Raw genomic sequence first — 18,276 nt, 5'->3', positions numbered from 1 at the left:
ATGAAAGGCCTGTTAATCAGCCATATTTCATAGCCGAGGTTTGGATGGTCTCGAAGATGACAAAGTTAAAGAATGTTTCATTGATTTTATTATCAGAATGAAATTGAATGATTTGAATCTGGAGATTTAGAAAAGGATAGACTCTTTACTTTATTTTCAATTTAACAATTGAACAAAAATGAGCCAAACTAAGCGAGCATGGAAACTTCGTACGTATTCTGTGATACAAGACATAGTGTTCATGTGTATTTCATTACTTTTCTCTATGTTCCTTATTTTCTATAGACTACCCAAACAAATTTACAGGTAACATCATAATTGATCTGAAATATGTTTGCATTTGGAGTATAAAATTTGATACTATTGTGCAGTTTCAAAAAATAAAATTATTTCTATCGGTCATTCGAACACAGGGTTTTGACTAATCTCAGCGAGATTCGTCGAGGCTGGATAATTGGACTGACGCCTCTTCCGAATCTCAGACCAGTGTCACATAAAGTGATTCGGGAAATCTTGCCTGAACTTCGGCCGCTTGTTGCGATTAAAATGGGTTAAATTGAATTTCTTGCCCGCTTCAACTTTTCGCCCCAGACATCCTATTAACTCCCTATCACAATGAAATATGCATTTCTTACCTTTACAAGGTGTAAATTCCACAGTAATTCAAGTTGGCTATTTTCGAAGCCATTGCAAACGGCCACCATTTCATATTTTACCTTCTCAACGCTGAAGAGTTCCGATATACTACTTCATGACAATTTGTACTATGATTGAAAATACAGAAGTTACTGGTTGACAATTACTATGTACAAAGCATTTAAGCATAAAAATTAAAAGCAATAAAAAGAAAACTGTGTAATATTTAATCAATCTATTAGAAGGCGTCCTAAACTATCGGAACTCTTCAGCGTTGAGAAGGTAAAATATGAAATGGTGGCCGTTTGCAATGGCTTCGAAAATAGCCAACTTGAATTACTGTGGGATTTACACCTTGTAAAGGTAAGAAATGCATGTTTCATTGTGATAGGGAGTTAATAGGATGTCTGAGGCGAAAAGTTGAAGCGGGCAAGAAATTCAATTTAACCCATTTTAATTGCAACAAGCGGCCGAAGTTCAGGCAAGATTTCCCGAATCACTTTATGTGACACTGGTCTGAGATTCGGAAGAGGCGTCAGTCCAAATATCCAGCCTCGACAATTCTCGCTGAGATTAGGTTTTGACATAATCTGAGCAAACTGGTACATTTATATTATATAGTGAGAAGGGAGCTAACAAAGCAGACTTAAATTCTCGGTTGCTCGCTTCAAACTCTCCAAACTTTGGTATTAATCGTGATCATGCATAAAACAGGTTGGGAACGCTTCTCCTATAGCGAGATATTCTCGCTAAAACGCGATTATCCCTCTTTAGCGAGAAATAAACAGGTGTTTTCGGTGTATTGAAAATATGGCAAATTCCGTACAATACTCAATAAGTGCAACACACACTTAGCATGACACAAATTGTTTCTATAAAATTTACAACGCAGTCAAGAAACATATCAATGATGCTGCGTAAGAGGGAAGGAGGCTGAAATCCAATGCACATCCTGAGTGTTTTTGTTTTGATTAATATATTTGCAGAAGTATCAGACAGTTTAGCATTTTTCTTTTCACATGAAACACAAAGAGATCTCGCAATAGGGGAAGTGTTCCCAACCTGTTAAAGGTTTTCCCAGTTGAAAGCCAGAATATTGTTCTGTTTTGTAATACATAAATCGTTTACCTGACTTCACAGAAACTTTGAAAAAATAAATCCAACTTCCGAGAAATAGATCGCAATCGTTAACCCTACTTCATTTTCTCCTTGCAATTTTCCTTCATTATATTGGATTTTGTGCATCAATGATCCGTTGCAGTCCAACTTAGAATTACCGTTTAAAATATAGCTACTTGTGGTCATTCTCGCAATATTTGACTGAATGTTGATTGTCCGTTTTGGCAGATCAGATTCGTTTTCACCAGCTATTAGCCTCAGAGTTCAAACGAGTCAACCATATTGAAACTTTGAATTTCTGGTGAAGATCCACAGCAAAAGTAACTATATTGTCCAATCGTTTTGCACCTTTTGAACTTCGAGTCATTCAGTGCTGAACAACTATAATATTTAGCTCGAATTATTTCATGCACTTTAGTCATTGAAGCTCGCAGTATGAGCCAGCACTCTGTGTTGGCTTGCTGCGCTCGTAATTATATTACCAATTTACTAATTCTAATTTCAAAGTTTTATTACATTTATCATTAGATAATAATAAGTGCATCAATTAGGATAATATATTTTCTGGCGGTGGCATAACCGTTGCGATGAGCGAAGACCTTTAACATCTTGCAACAAGATTACAGAAATTTAATCCACCTTTTCATTTTGCGAAGGAAACATAACGCAGTCAATGTAAACAGTGCATTGTGAAGTCATATTATCTACAATGTTGTTTTTTTTTCTTTTAAACCAAGTAATTCTCAACAACAACAAAACATGAAGGTAAAGAAATCTTCTCTGGAATTTTAAGAATCATGGTAAATTCCAAAAACTTTATTTTATCTACGGGGTTGTCAATGAAGTATACGGTAGTGACAGTTCATTTTTCCAGAGCACTATGGGTATTCCTCATCACTTTTCAGCTGATGAAGAGCTAATCATGTGACTCAAATGTATAATCATTGGAGCGACAAAACTGTCAAGAGCCTTTGGCAAAAATTTGAAAATAGTTTTTTTATACCGTTCATTTAAGGAAGTTTACCAGTGTTAAGGAATTGTTGGTGGTTAAAACCTTTGAACTGATAGGTTTCAGAAATGTCAAACAGTTTAGCCCATTGACAACTTGTTCCAAGAATAATTTATACAATGACAATTCAGCTAAGATGATATGTACTCTTGAAGTTTTGAAATGATTTGACCCAATTTAAAGGACAATTCTGCTTATAGACTGTAGACATTATAGCCTGAACCTATTGAGTGCATTGACAAGTTTGCTTGATAATTTCACCCACACTTAGTTTTTCTGAACTGAACTATATTAACAGAATTTTTTCTTTACAATTTCATGAATTTTTGTCAATTTTCAGAGGAGTTTGTTGCACATGGCAACAATGTCAACTGTGTTGCTCTAAGCAAAAAATCGGGTCGAGTGATTGTAACAGGAGGAGAGGACAGAAAGGTCAACTTATGGATTGTTGGCAAACCGAACTGTTTAATGGTAAGTAAACCTGCCAAATTGTACGTCTTATTCATGTTACAGTTTGAAAATAATATCAATTTTTGGGATGGGCCAGGACCTGAAAGTTGTGAATCAAAAGTAGGGATATTTTATAAGAATTTGGTGATTTTTTGTGTTAGTTAATTTCATAGCTATTTTAGTTGATTTACAAGAGAAAGGTTACATTCATTCAATGACTGGAAATTGAATTTGTCATATAGTATGATAGATTAAGCAACTGTATGACTTAATTATTTTCGTTATGTTCATTGGAAACAACGGGCTTCTATTGTAGGGGAAATTGTACCTTTTTAGACATGAACATCTGTTTCTATGACAATGTAACTAATATTAGATATACATTGTATGAGAAAATTCATATTAATGACAATTTTTTTTTTTATATTTGACTGAGTTGATGTTAGAAACAAATGGCAAAATTGGCTAACTCTTGTTGATCCTCAAGCATTTGTAAACTCCTTACAAATGCATGATGAAAGTAATTGTGTTGTATGAAAGCAAACATATTCTCTAAATTTAGTCTAACAGTGTTAGACAACTGCTTTATATGTTCAGCAATCCAGATAGACTACCTGGACAAAATATTGATATTTTGATCTCAGAAATGCACAAAATGTGAGTGAGGTATTAAAAATTATTGAATTAAGAGTCTGGTTGAATTGGTATATTCCACTTGATTAAATATTTAAAACTTTAGAAGAAACTGTGCCTTTCATGAAGATTGCTTTACTTTGATCAGAACGATCAACCTTTACTGGTCTCTTGGGTCAATCAGGAACTCAGATCATCCGGAGAAATCAATTGTAATCTTATTGCAGAGTCTCTGTGGACACACCACACCGGTGGAATCTGTCCGATTCGGACACGAGGAGGAGATGGTGGTAGCTGGCTCCATGTCTGGGGCTCTGAAGGTTTGGGACCTGGAACAGGCCAAAAGTAAGGACAATTACAAGCTCACTCAATACTAGTACTTTTGATCAACTTTGCAATTGTAATAAACCAAAATACATGTATGTTAGACCTTAATCTTTATAAGAATTAATTTTAAAATTTGTTTCATACAAAAGAATATATACATGTACGTAACTTTAGTAATTTTAAGCTGCTTTGAAATATTTTAGCAGTGTGTTTTTCTTGGAGACAGATTTTGATGAATGTTTAGAATTTTGCTGGTTTTTGTTGTAGTAATGCGAACACTAACCGGACACACTTCCAGTATTAAAAGTCTGGACTTCCATCCCTATGGTGACTACTGCACTTCCGGATCTCTGGACTGCAATGTCAAGGTAACAATCAAACAGTTCATTATATATACAGGGACCATTCCAGATGCAGGTCCCGCACTCTGTGTCATGTTTTATGCTGTAAATGTGCAGTCAACCCTGTTTAAAAAGATAGTTATTGGTTGTGTCAGATGAATGGGCAAGAATGGCCCTTTATTTGAGATGTTACTAAGGAAATTTTGTTATCTTAGTGGTAATCTTCCTATTGTAGTACTTTCACACAAATAGTGCTCCAATAATTTATGTACACCATATGTTGATGTATAACTGCATATTCTATCTGCAATGATGTACATCGATTCCAAAATCTGCTGATACATGATGGTGCTGTCATGTTTATGTTTCAATTTTGATTGTGCTAAACAAGTGATATGATATAATTGATAGGGCTGGGACGATTCAGGGTTAGCTCGATTCGGTTCGGTTTCGATTCAGAACAGCACGGTTCGGTTATTTTCGATTCGGTTCATGTTAGGTCCAATTTATCTAATGACACCACAAAAATTAACAATTTTAATGAGTAGCATATTTGATTTGATTTAATTCAAGTTATATAACTATATGTTGTCATTTGTAAACATCATATCTATTCATAATGGCATTTTATAACTTTGATAGAAAAAAGAAAACACTGACAGTCTATCAAAATTTGTTATATTAATGTGCTGCATAAGTTTTGGATTATTAAACAAATCTATAGTGAATCTAAAATGTATATAATATTGTTTTCATTGATATGCAAAAATTCAATAATTCTATCAATTGAGAGTCTTTGAAAATCTCTCCTTTATTGATTTACTTCTCTCATGTTAACTGTCAAATCTGTGTCATTACCTACGATGTTGATTTCACTCCACCACTGACAGAAATGCTATATGTCATGTAAAGATAAACTGCAATGATCTTACGGACCATATTCTGTTGGTATCTGAGTGGTGAAAATGCTAACTCTTAACACAGTAGTGATTTAAATCTCCGTTGCATAAAAAAACCCACATGTTTTCAACATCACTCGGACGTCATATTTGTTGTTTTGGTGTAAGTAAAATCTAAACCGAACCGAACCGGAATTTGTAATCAGTGCATCGAATCGAATGGTATGAATCGCGATGCACCGAAATTTTCGGTGCACCGCATAGCCCTAATAATTGATGTAAGAATATGTGTGTTTATGATTTCTTTTGGTGTGTTTTCCAGCTGTGGGATATCAGAAAGAAAGGATGCATATACACTTACAGGGTAAGTCAAAGATATTGAAATGCCTTGTAGAAAAAGTCTTTCTTAGTGCATACTCCCACAGAAAGTTTGAAAATACTGAGTTAACCATCTTGTTTTTAAAAAAAAAAATCACCAGTGAAGTACACAACTACACATGCTGTAGATCTAGGACTAAATAAGAATGATTTTGATATTCCAACAGGGCCATAAGAATGGAGTGAATTGTGTGAGGTTCAGTCCTGATGGAAAGTGGATAGCTTCCGCGGGAGAAGACAGCGTAGTTAAGGTTAGATATCATGATGGATGAGGTGGAAATTCGATAACCAATTAAAAGAAAAATTAAAGTTATTGGAGAAAATAGGAAAAAAATAGGGTTCATAATCATTACTGCCATGTATTATTAGCCCTGCTTTTCTGTACACAATAAAAAAGGGTATAGTCCACTTTGTAGATCTGGGATATCACAGCAGGCAAAATCCTGACAGATTTAACCTATCACCAGGGACCAGTCAATATTGTAGAATTTCATCCTAATGAACTCTTACTAGCCTCAGGGAGCTCAGATAGGTGAGATAAAAACTATTACAACTATTTCAAAGATTCTAGATAACATGGTTAGTAATCTGATAGTTATTAATCTGACCAATTCATCGGTAAATGAGTATCAATATAAAAAATTTCAGAACGGTGAAATTCTGGGATTTAGAAAATTTCAATATGGTGTCTACAACTGATGGAGACTCAACCCCAGTCAGGTATGAATATTCGTGAGTGATAAATGATTACAAATTACATGTAGATGTTTTGTGTTTAATGGAAAGGTGGTTTGAAATTATTTCTTGATCAAAATTTCCAATAGAAATATGTTTGAAATTTACTTTATGATTGTTTTAATACTTAATTTCATATCTTTCCAATATTTCTGTAATTTGATGGTAGCCAAGTATGTGCTACATATTTTACATTCATTATTTTCAGAAATATATTGTTCCATCCAGATGGGACGTGTTTATTCAGTGGCACAAAAGATTTACTAAAGGTTTATTCCTGGGAGCCCTCTAGATGCTGCGACTCTATCCCAGTGAATTGGGGGGAGGTGGCAGACATAGCCATCGGGCAGAATCAGCTGGTAAGGAAGGGCTGTACAAATACTGTTATCACATCAGGCCAGTTTTACAAAAGATAATGGCTTAAAGTAATTCCACCCTCATGTGACGTCATAAGATAATAGGAACATGAATTTTGTTATTGTAAACAATCTTGTTAAACATAAGGTATTTTAAAAGTCTATGAAGTTACTATGATTAATCAATGGTATGTCATGAAATATTGACTCCAAGGGCAAAAACTCTGTTTTCATTGATTTCTTTATCAAGTCCATTATGTAATAGATTTCTTTTATTTTTCATATTTTTGTAAAGAAACTTTCATGAAATTGTTATGAATATTATTATATCATTATAACCAGTTTTTGTGAGAATTTGATAAGGGCTATTCCAGAAATAAATACATATATGGGGGGGGGGGGGGGGGGGAGGCACCTTTTGTATATACCAAGCACCCATTAAAAAAATAAAAAAAATTACCCCATGACCCATCAAATTGATAAACTCATTTTACAATGACCCATCTAATTAAAAAAAAATCTAACCAGACCCACCACAAAAATATTTTTAAAAATGAAAACGGTACAAATTTCGCGAGGTTTTCAGGACAAACATTCTAGTAGTCAATGACGAGGTAATGCCTGTGCGACATTGTATCACAGTAGTTCTGAAGAAACGATGTCACATCAACAATCAAAGGCATCTATGGCGGGAATGTTGGAAAGATTGGGAGTCCAAACGATGCTATTATCATGAAATGGGTATGGATATGTTTTTCCACGAATCGTTCGTCTTCTAATGGAAGCCTCTATATCACCATCACACTGACTGATAAATATAACGCATCGGTACCCTCGCATATATCAACCAATGTGCCTATTTTTATTAGAAAACGGAATACCTATTGATTTCAAAATATTCCCAAGATCGATGCACTGTAAACTATGATAATCTACAGAGTTCGCCGCCATCACGTCCCAAGGGACCCTACTAAACGCGCCTCTAATTTGAAGAGTGCCGTAATGGAAATAGAAAGTTATGCGCTACAAAGAGCGACAACTCGAATAGTTCTATGTTACTTCCGATTTTGAAAGCACGTTTTCAATTTTCCCTCCGACGTTTTGTAACCAACACAACATGAGCGACATTAAAAATATTCTGAAAACTCAACACCCATGTGTCACAAAATTATTTTTTAAAAAATAGAAACTACCCACTACCCATAATAAAAAAAAATTTAACAGTCCAACCACGGACCAAATAAAATCTGAAAAAATACGACCACCCACACAAAAAAATATCGTTTGCCGCCCGACCCCCCCATTTGATCATTTCTGGAACAGCCCTAATGCTGTTTTAAGGAAAATTGATACATGATTCTGTTATTTACATGTATGTCTCCCATCTTTTGATAATTCATTAGTTTTAACTCAAGTAAATGGAAATGTATACACTTTCTATACTTTTATCAGATGATAATGCGAAAATGGAGTTACCTGCGGACCAAAATTTTTCTGTATTGTTATTTGAAGCAGATTGTGGCGTTTCTTATATGATGTGTTAGGTTGTGACGCATTGTAGTATCAATAACGCAAATATTTACAATATTCACATAATGATTAAACAGAAAAATGTGTGTTAAAAACCACTGATCACTTACATACAATAGTTTGATGAATAGTTGAAGTTAAAAATTTCAAGGAGAATTCTGAGATTAATTACTTCAAACAATATTTATTTCATGATCCCAAACATTTTATGATATACATGTACCTGTGTTTGTAATGGAGATTGGGGAACATGCCAATAGGCATATAATTATTAATCCTACTCTCAAGATTTTATTAATCATTGTTTTGTTTTTCTATTGCAGATAGGATCATCTTTTTCACAGACCAATGTTTCCACATTTGTAGTAGATCTGAAGGTAATTTCTCTACTTAAATACTCACAAGGATTTTTGCAGTTGTCATTTACTGGTAAATGGAAAACTTAATGTTAACTGTTTGTTTTTATTTGTATGTAATGTATGCGTATGTTGTTTTTTGTTGTTGTTGTTTTTTTTATATATAGCGGGTACAACCATTTGGAGGTATTCCACATCAAGAGGTTGGATCAAATTTTTCCAGGTGAATAACTTATACATTTACCCTTAAAATTTACTTCTTAAGTTCTTTATCATAGAAATCAGTCAAGAGACTAAATGCAAACACACTATTGAAAATCACACACATACAGTGTAAATGTTTCACACACACACATATTTTTTTTTACAAGTAACACATTTTCCGCATTTTTCTGTAGATTTTGAATACTTTACTCAGATATGCAAGCTTTTAATAAAACAAATATTTGTTTTTGTCTTGACGCACTAGTGAAAATCTGGAGTATATATGGTGTGAAATGAGGGGGGTTAAAACAAAATAATGTAAACAAGTTAAATAAAAATATCCTGTTTGGGTTATTAAGAAAGGAGGGACAGGCAATTAATTCATTGTGACAAAACTGTGTGCCTTATTTTTCTAAAAATGTGTTTGCATTATGCCCCTAACTGATTATTATTTTCACTACATTTTTCTCCTGTGTTTATGATAAACATGTCATTGCAATCCATGTGCATCACAGTCTTCATTGTCTCATTTTCAGTAAAAATATAGATGAGGTTTTCACAGACCTAAGTATATCTAATTCCTCTGTATCAGAGGGCCTTAAAAAGTATGTATGCTTTATTCATAAACTGCATGTTAGTGTAGGGTTGGTGTCTGGTGTGTATTGATTGAATCTCTGGAGATAAGGATTTCTAACTACAAATGGTTTTTATTTGTAACTGAAAGATAATGCTAGCATATTTTGTCGGAAAATTTGTTTGGTTTGTAATTTTTCATATTTAAAAGAAAGATGAAACGACCAGGTACAGAATCGCAGCTCTGAATTTTAAACATAATTTCTCTTAAGGTCAATGATTTCCATGTTGGAAAACTGAAACAAAATTGAAAAACTACTTCTCCTGGAACTTTTTTTCAATTATGACATCACATAGTTGGTGATTTATTACATTTTCTTTAAAAAAAATTCCAAAATGTCTACTTTTCGAGCAAAGTGGAAATAATGGGTCGTCTGCATCAACCAAAATCGTTTTAATATTTCTGTCACACTATCTGAATTTTATCATGGTTTATACATGCTCCCATTACTTTTTGAAACCAAACAGTATAGAATAACGTGATTTTCATTTTACATTGGAAAGATATCAATAGGAAATGCATGAATTCGTGACATAGTACATATTAATGCACCGTGCATTCCTTACCAAAAGGATGATTGTTTTTGCACATCCTGTCTACTCATACAATCATCTCTGTTGTCTATCAAATTTGGCAAAAATTAGGGCCAAATTAAACTATACGTGAACCCGGTTCTTTTGAAATGAATTGTGGGTAATCCGGTGTAAACTTAAACCGGTTTTAAAAGTAAAAATTTACCAATGATGAAAAGCAAGCAAAATGCATTTGACAATAGATTCCGACTTACACTTTGCATGTAGAAATTGATTCTGATTTTTATTCTGTTTTATTTACTGAGTTTGATAATTAGTCATGCACAGACATGTACAGTATACACTATACAGGGCTTTGATTTTTTTCATGAAAGGCTATTGAGGTTATATTATGTGATATGCATACATATTTCTTCCATATCTTACTTTAATCCTTTATTCAGTATTTTACTTGCATTTTCTTGATATTTTAAACCGATTATAGTGTAGCTTGATTATGAACAGAATTTCCCTGATCAACGATCAATGTGTTGTCCATGTGTTGACTATATTCATTAATCACTCATCAGAAAATCATGCTTTTGTCATTTTCATTAACATGTAAGAAAGCGTATTGCAATATACATGTATGTTGATTTATAACTAGACATGCATGAGGTAAAGTTTGAATGCTGGTAAATAAACTGGGATAAAATACCTTCTGAAGCATTATTACAATTTGTGATTTTATAAAATCTTAACAGTTTCCCCATCTCAATGCATGCTTCAGCTTGCTTTAAGTTTTGTGTCTGTTTTTCATCCCCCAGCAGTCGAAATAAATTCATCACAGAGAGACCACCCACGCAGTCCTCAAGGCAAGCCAGGTAGGACTCGAATTAAACTCTCCTCATATTGCTCTCATTCTCTAACACGTGTATTATATTACTGCATGCCCGGGAATTTGATTTGCTCCACTAGTGTATTAGATTTTGATGTAAGAATTGCAGATTTCATGTGCACAATTCAAGAAATTAATATTCCATTAAGTTTATTTTACTTGCAAATTTCATTTTGACAAAAAATACATGGGTAAATACGATTTATTTTTGTGATTTTGTGGACTTTTCTGTATTTAGTGTACCTAAAGAAGATTTTGAAGAACCAACACAAGATAAAGAAGAACAAGATAATGATTCCTTTGAAATCGCAAATCCAGAAGATTACAGGGAAATTTTCCGTCCCAAATCTCGACTCACACATTCCCCATCAAGGCCAGTTGAACCATTTCAACCTCCCCCAGACGATGGTATGTTCCAAACAAAACGAAATGTCTCTTCTCCTCGTAATATCAACCGACAACTCTCCTCCGAACGGAAATGCTCAACGGAGCGTAAATCTACCCCTTTACGCAAAAGTCAGTCATCCAAGTCAGTGTCGGACGATGGTAGGCCCTATGTAATGTACAATACGTATGCTGCATGCTGACTAGCTGCAAGAGGTGTCCTGGGTGGTGTAGGAATCTTTTGTCCCCTCCCCTCTCTAATTGCTTACCTTGGCTTGCATTAAACAATTACAGGTTGCTCATATACTCATTAATTCATGTTATATGTAGAATCTACTTGTGTAAGAATATTTCTCTGATTTTTTTTTACAACAGTAGAAGTCATTATACATGTATAATTGTACACCTACAATCAAAGGCATGATAGTATTGCAGGACGATGGAGAATCAGAGAAAACTGTAGGAAGTAGACTGCATTAAGCCATCTAATCAATATTTACCGTGTTATACATGTATTCATTTACTCTTTAACTCTCTATGTATATCTAATGTAGATGTGAACAAGTTATATGTGGATTGATAGTTGTAATTAGATGTAAAAGAAATTTTCATAAAGGTAATGGACATTTTCATCAACACATCGAAATGTGTATAGACTCTATGTATACCACAGGCATTACACACTATTCACATTTCCAATGCCTTTGATATGTTAATATTGTAATGAAAGGCATTTCCTCATGAATGAGCTGCACATGTAAATATGAATACAGAACTACTTAATAAATGTAGTACATTTATTTTAACTGCTGGGAATTCTGACAAAAATGAAAGTAGAATGTAAATATAAGTGACGAATTTCATTTTTGTAAATACATGAGGGTATGAACTGCAACGCTTCACACCGGCTTACTTTTCATGCTGCACTAACATGCTGCACGAAGTACATGTATGCTGGAGTGAAGCCTTGCAGTTTGTACCATCGTGATTTTCAAAAATTAAATTTTTCTTAATAGAATAACTTTTGACAAGCTGAGGATGTGACAGGAAATATAATACACATGTAAAGGACTAAATATATAAGGTCAATATTTACCCACTATTTAACCATTATTGATTAATTTCAAATTTAAGTATATTTTGTTTAAAATAGTCTCGATGCAATCTGTTTTTATTCTCAAGTTTTGATTAAAAGATACATATGCTCTGATTTTTATGTTAGATATGAATAAAGATATCAATTATGTTTCTACTAAAAAAATTCTTAGGGTATATTACCACGTCTGTTTTAGAGTTAGCATATTTTGATAGTTGCAAGTAAACATGTAAAGTCAGCTCTTGTATATTACAGAAGGTTGTGTATATATATGGACATTGCAAAGTTATTGTAGCAAAGAAAGGAGAGAAATCTTTGTCATAATCAGGAATTGAAACCGGGACCCTTGCATTACTAGTAAGGTGATATTACCACTGAACTACTCGGGCCAATAGACGAAGTATGGTAATATTACCACAATATAAGATTTAGACCTATTTCAGAAATCACACAAGAACTTTATATTGAGGAGATAAAAAAATAATTTTAGATAAAATGTCAGAAATGTCACATACATGTATGTCCTTGAATGTGCATTCAAAAGACTATGGTTGTAGAAATATAAATGAAAATAGTTTCAAAATTCATTCTGTCATTTTACACAATTTGTCTCTGAAATGAGCAGAGTTGCTGACCACATGACTCTTATCTGCATACTTTGTGCTTTTTTTCCAGCAATTTTTGGAATCTAACTACCCTTTAGTGTTTACACATGATCTAGCATAATGAATTTACCTTAACATATAGACCTAATGAAATAGTTTGTTGCATAAGGTATTATATCACCGTTATGATACATTGACCATGATTAAAACTAGTATGTATGTACCTTTAATTTGGCGTAGTACCTGAAATATGTTTTAAACGTGTACATTCTGTATGTAAGAGAAAAATATACATGATAATTTTCAGTGTGAAATTAATTTTATTTGAACCCGTACATAAACATGCATGCACATGTACACGTGGACATTGGTTTGTTAAGTCTTGTTGGTGCTTATGTCATGTAAATTGAAACTTTTTCATTAAGCATTAGCCTGGTGTCATTTGTAATTTTACCAGGTGACATGGAGCCTGTCAGGCAGCCAGCACCGACCAGAACCAACAAAGCCACAACAAAACCGAACAGCAAACCGGTTGTCAAACCAGTCAGTAAACCGTCTCCTAGACAACCAGAGGAAGACAAGTCCGGCATCTCACCTGAGGACTTCTTACCAGTATGCCTTTTAGTTTATCAATGTTCCTGTAGACAAAAATACCTCAGAGCAGTATATACATGTAAATGTTCCTGTAGACAAATATACCTCAGAGCAGTATATCAATGTTCCTGTAGACAAATATACCTCACAGTAGTGTATCAATGTTCCTGTAGACAAATATACCTCATAGTAGTCACATACATACTGTATATTAACGGAAATTAGTCGCATACTGTACATACTGTATATTAGCGGAAATTAGTCACATAAATACTGTATATTAGCGGAAATTAGTCACTTACATACTGTATATTAACGATTAGCGGAAATTAGTGTAAGAAGGGTACCATGAAAAGTGAGAAGAGAAATAAGAAAGACTACTAGCATCTCCAGTTCATAAAACAAAATAGTGAAGATAAGGTTTTGTAAGAGTGGGAGGGTTGTTAATGGGTTTATTTTATTGATATATATTTAAGTATTTTGATATTGTTGTGCAGAAGGGCGGAGTGGAGATAGGATACAGTCAGACTGGCAAAGTGCCATCAGAAAATGAGGCTTTTTCAACATTGTCTAGTGGACATGATGCCATGGCAAAAGTTTTAGCACATCGAAGCAAGAATCTACAAATAGTTCGAGCCATGTGGACTTCTGGAAACACCAAGGTAAGATTCCTGATCTCTCAGTGTACATTGTCCTGTTTTCTTAACATAAATAGTTTGTTTTCATTAGTCTTGTATCCTCATTCAAACACCTACACAATCTTTGATTTTCAGACTGCAGTTGATTCAGCCATTAGTATGAAAGATCCTTCTGTGATAGTTGATCTTCTCAATGTATTAAACTTAAAATCGTAAGTAGAATGGGAAATAAGTTGTTCTTCTCAATGTATTAAACTTAAAATCATAAGTATATAAACAGGAAATAGTTTTTAAAATGCATGTAGGGTAATTGTGTAATTGATTATGTTGACATGTAGAGTTAAAGTGATAATGATATGATACAGGGCTATAATTTTCTTTGCCTCCAAAATTTAAAAAAGTGAGACTGTGATAAAGATGCCGTTACATTTCTGTCCTTTAATCTGATGTAATAGTATAGAATTCACACCCCAAAAAAAACCAGAATCTTTTTTCTGTTTGCATTGATAAACGTACAGTGTACAAATATATATACTGTATACAGTGGAACCCCGTTATTACGTTCCCCCTTTATTATGTTAGTCCGCATATTACGTTGGAATTTCAAAGCACAAAACCATTTCTTAACAAACCTATATAAAATAGACCTCGTTATTACGTTGTCCCAAGATGCCGGGACTCGGTATTACGTTGTAAAAATTCTGACAAAAACGTAATAAACCCCTAATTATTCAATAGTGATTCTCAAAATCTAAATTCTAGGTGAAATAAATCAAGCAGTAAACAAAATTTTGAAAATTCCTATGGTGGATTATTTTTATTTGATGAACCTTTCAAAATGATACCATAATTACAAAAATTCCACCATCCATTTATTAGATATGAAATATGGTCATTATATATTGAATACCTTAAGAAAAACGATGTTTTGTTATTTTATGTACGAGTGTTGAATACGAACCGGAACGAGTTATTGAGAGAAATTTATATGAATGCATTATGTTAAAGTTGAACAAAATGGCAGAAACGAAAGCAGATCTGCAATGCTTATCAAAGCATCCTTATTTATCCTACACAAGAAATAAAGAAAATGGATGAAAACATGAAGAATTACGGACATTTAAGATAAGATGTAAATAAATCAAGTGTCATAGTCTTTAAAACAAAGACAGTAGAGATATGTTCACACACACACCTTCACGGAGTATCAACGGAAGATATACAGTTTCCAAATGATATTTTTAATGGATTTCACTGGGAACGTTTATTACGTTGACCCCGGTATTACGTTATTTTATCGTGACAAATTGGAAAACGTAATAACGGGGTTCCACTGTGTATATATATATATATATATATGTGTGTGTTGAAAGATTTATGGAGAAAAGCTAAAGCAAAAAGCACTAAAATAAATCATCACTCAAATACATATATTTACTGTATTTTTGGATCTCAATTTCTAGAGGGTTATGGAGTTTGGATCTGTGTTCTTGTTTGCTGCCTCAAGTACAAGACTTAATGGACAGCAAATATGACAGGTAAATTTTTTTTTACCCAACTGCAAGGAATGCATGCTATAAGCACTCTTATTGAGGTTTAATGGAAAATGCCTGTAGTATCTAGGTAATTTCCTTGATCATATATGCATCATTTCCCCGCTTGTCACTACTGTTGATTTCACAGAGGTGTGACCCAACTTTTCAGGTCACTACACTGTAGTTTTCTGATACCATATCACCACTTTCTGAAACTGATGTCGCAATGCATCAACACATATGACGGCATCAATGTTTCACAAACACATTTTGGTTATCTTTATACTCCTACCCTGAAATGGATGGTGCATATAATGTTTCCCTTTTTCATCATTCTCTTCTTCCTTTCATTATCTCTTCTACAGATGTGCATATCAACTGAAACTTGGTATATAGACACATCTTGATAATATCCAGGACAAAATCTTGGACGTTTTGAATAATTTTTTACAGAGTTGTGCCTCTTGAATTTAGACAATTCATACAATGTACACTTTGACATTTCAAACAATTCATAGTTTCTCTTCATTATCCCAATCATGCATGGACATTCGGTACACAAACACGAGAATACAGTTCAAGTTTGTATTTGGTTCTGGTCAAACAATTTTTGAAAGAGTAAAGCCACTTGGACTTTAAATATTAAATTATTCATAGTTTCCATGGACATTCTTAATTGAAATTTGGGATTTAAATTTTGTTGTCAGCAGGAACATTTGTGTAGCTCTGATATACCTAGTTTGCAAAGTTTTATTAAGCATAAACTATCCCATCCTAAGGAACATGGTATAAAAAGATTAAAAATTACTTCATTCCTTAAATACATAATTTCAGTTACGTGACTGCAGCGTGTGAGGCCTTGAAGATCATGCTGAGGAACTTTGGACCTGTGATAAAGTCAAATCTGACTGCTCCTCCTAGTCAAGGAGTCGATATATCCAGGGAGGAAAGGTAATATTCGTCAGAATGCAGTACATTAAAAGAAAAGAATAGGAATAGATGAGACATATGTATGATGTTGTTTGTTGCATAAAAATGTATGAAATGGTGAATAGACATCTAAACCTCTTGTGTATTTGTAGATATAGGAAATGTAGACAGTGTTATGAAAATCTGTCAGTCATCCGATCAAAAGTAGCTAAGAGGATGGGAGCACCTGGTAAAGTTGGACAACTGCTCCGTGAAATTCAAATTTTAATGGCAAGCATTGACTGAGCACAACTAAATGTGTGTGACTACTTTCTACTGACTCAGAAGCATCTTTCCATTGCTTTATCTGGGGGATGACTTGTCCATGTTAAGATTCTACGTTGCTTTGGAGTCGAATATAAACCGGAAAACAATCTGTGATTACAATGTGATATAACAAAAACAGAGCTACTCGCACAGGATTACTTCCCCTTATGCAGATTTCTGTGGTGAACAAGTACAAAGATGATGCTAGCTTGTACATTTCAGGCACTGCCAATGATTTTCCACATCTATAAGGTTGACCAGACACCCCTCAAATATTTACATGAACTGTTTCAATTTTTAAGTGGTTTGTTTTCTCTGTCTTTATATTTATTATCAGAATATAATTTTAATGCCACACAGGTAAAGGAGTAAATTTCCCCCCATATTTATATATCTATTCAAATTATATCTTTTTGTGAAAGTGAACATGTTAGAATTGTACTGGATTTTTTATTTTACATGATGTTCGCAGTTGATGCTGTAAAGATGATAACAAACTGTGACAGTGTGATTTATTTAGTTAAAAGGTTGTTTACATTCCTGCTTCATGCATATCAATGAAATATTACACAACCTTCTTTTTTTACAATTTATATTATGTTAATTGAAGATTCTATATCTTGGGATTTATAACATGACAAAGAAGTTAATATGAATGGATTGTGCAATACTGAATTGCTAAAGAAACGGGGAGTGACACAAGTTTAATTACTAGGCGATGCATCCAAAAAGTTCACTCAAAATTTTATATCAAAGATATTGTGCTTGTTACAAAACTTTAGATTTTTGAAACACACTACATACATAGCAGTATTATCTGTGTAAGCAATGGCATGAATTTTAATGGACTACACGCTTTTTGACATTGTTTGGCCATAAATCCTTGCAGTACATCTGTATTACTGATTTGTGTTGAACGTTAGTAGGGCAACACTCATACATTATTTTTCAGGTCTATCAGCTTCCTGCACCTAGAAATTCATTTTCTCTAAGCCGAGACATTGTTCTGCTTTCACCAGTGCTTGATTTTTCCCTCCAAAGGCATTTGTATTTCCATTTACAAAATGTTAAAATTGATGATGTAAATAAAATGTTTTAAAACTTTATTATGTTCTTTGTGCATACTAGGAACATTGTGGGTGCATAGACTCTCCCCCTGTCACACATTATT

The 18,276-nt window shown here is 33.7% G+C and overlaps 1 protein-coding gene across 4 annotated transcripts; it reads left to right on the top strand.

The window, feature by feature from the left end:
• The first annotated feature begins 3 nt into the window (after positions 1–3).
• Positions 4–18,211, top strand: LOC125681972 (katanin p80 WD40 repeat-containing subunit B1-like). Of its 4 annotated transcripts, none has more exons than XM_048922293.2 (20): positions 4–209; positions 3,105–3,235; positions 4,075–4,192; positions 4,442–4,542; positions 5,737–5,778; positions 5,960–6,043; positions 6,209–6,324; positions 6,441–6,512; positions 6,736–6,886; positions 8,737–8,790; positions 8,937–8,992; positions 9,510–9,578; positions 10,947–11,003; positions 11,256–11,563; positions 13,560–13,714; positions 14,194–14,358; positions 14,470–14,546; positions 15,798–15,872; positions 16,704–16,820; positions 16,952–18,211. In XM_048922293.2, exons 1-20 carry the CDS (start codon positions 179–181, stop codon positions 17,082–17,084), a joined length of 2,112 nt encoding a protein of 703 aa, XP_048778250.2. In that variant the 5' UTR covers positions 4–178; the 3' UTR covers positions 17,085–18,211. The 4 variants fall into 4 exon arrangements, with proteins under 4 accessions (XP_048778250.2, XP_048778261.2, XP_048778272.2 ...); XM_048922315.2 differs by having other exon boundaries at positions 6–209; positions 11,256–11,425; XM_048922304.2 differs by lacking the exon at positions 9,510–9,578 and having other exon boundaries at positions 5–209.
• Positions 18,212–18,276: the final 65 nt, after the last annotated feature.

Source organism: Ostrea edulis, chromosome 1 (assembly GCF_947568905.1).
Source record: "Ostrea edulis chromosome 1, xbOstEdul1.1, whole genome shotgun sequence".
In the NCBI taxonomy this organism is placed as follows: domain Eukaryota; kingdom Metazoa; phylum Mollusca; class Bivalvia; order Ostreida; family Ostreidae; genus Ostrea; species Ostrea edulis.
The sequence above is the reverse complement of the archived record's forward strand: the minus strand, read 5'-3'. Positions and strand labels throughout refer to the sequence as shown.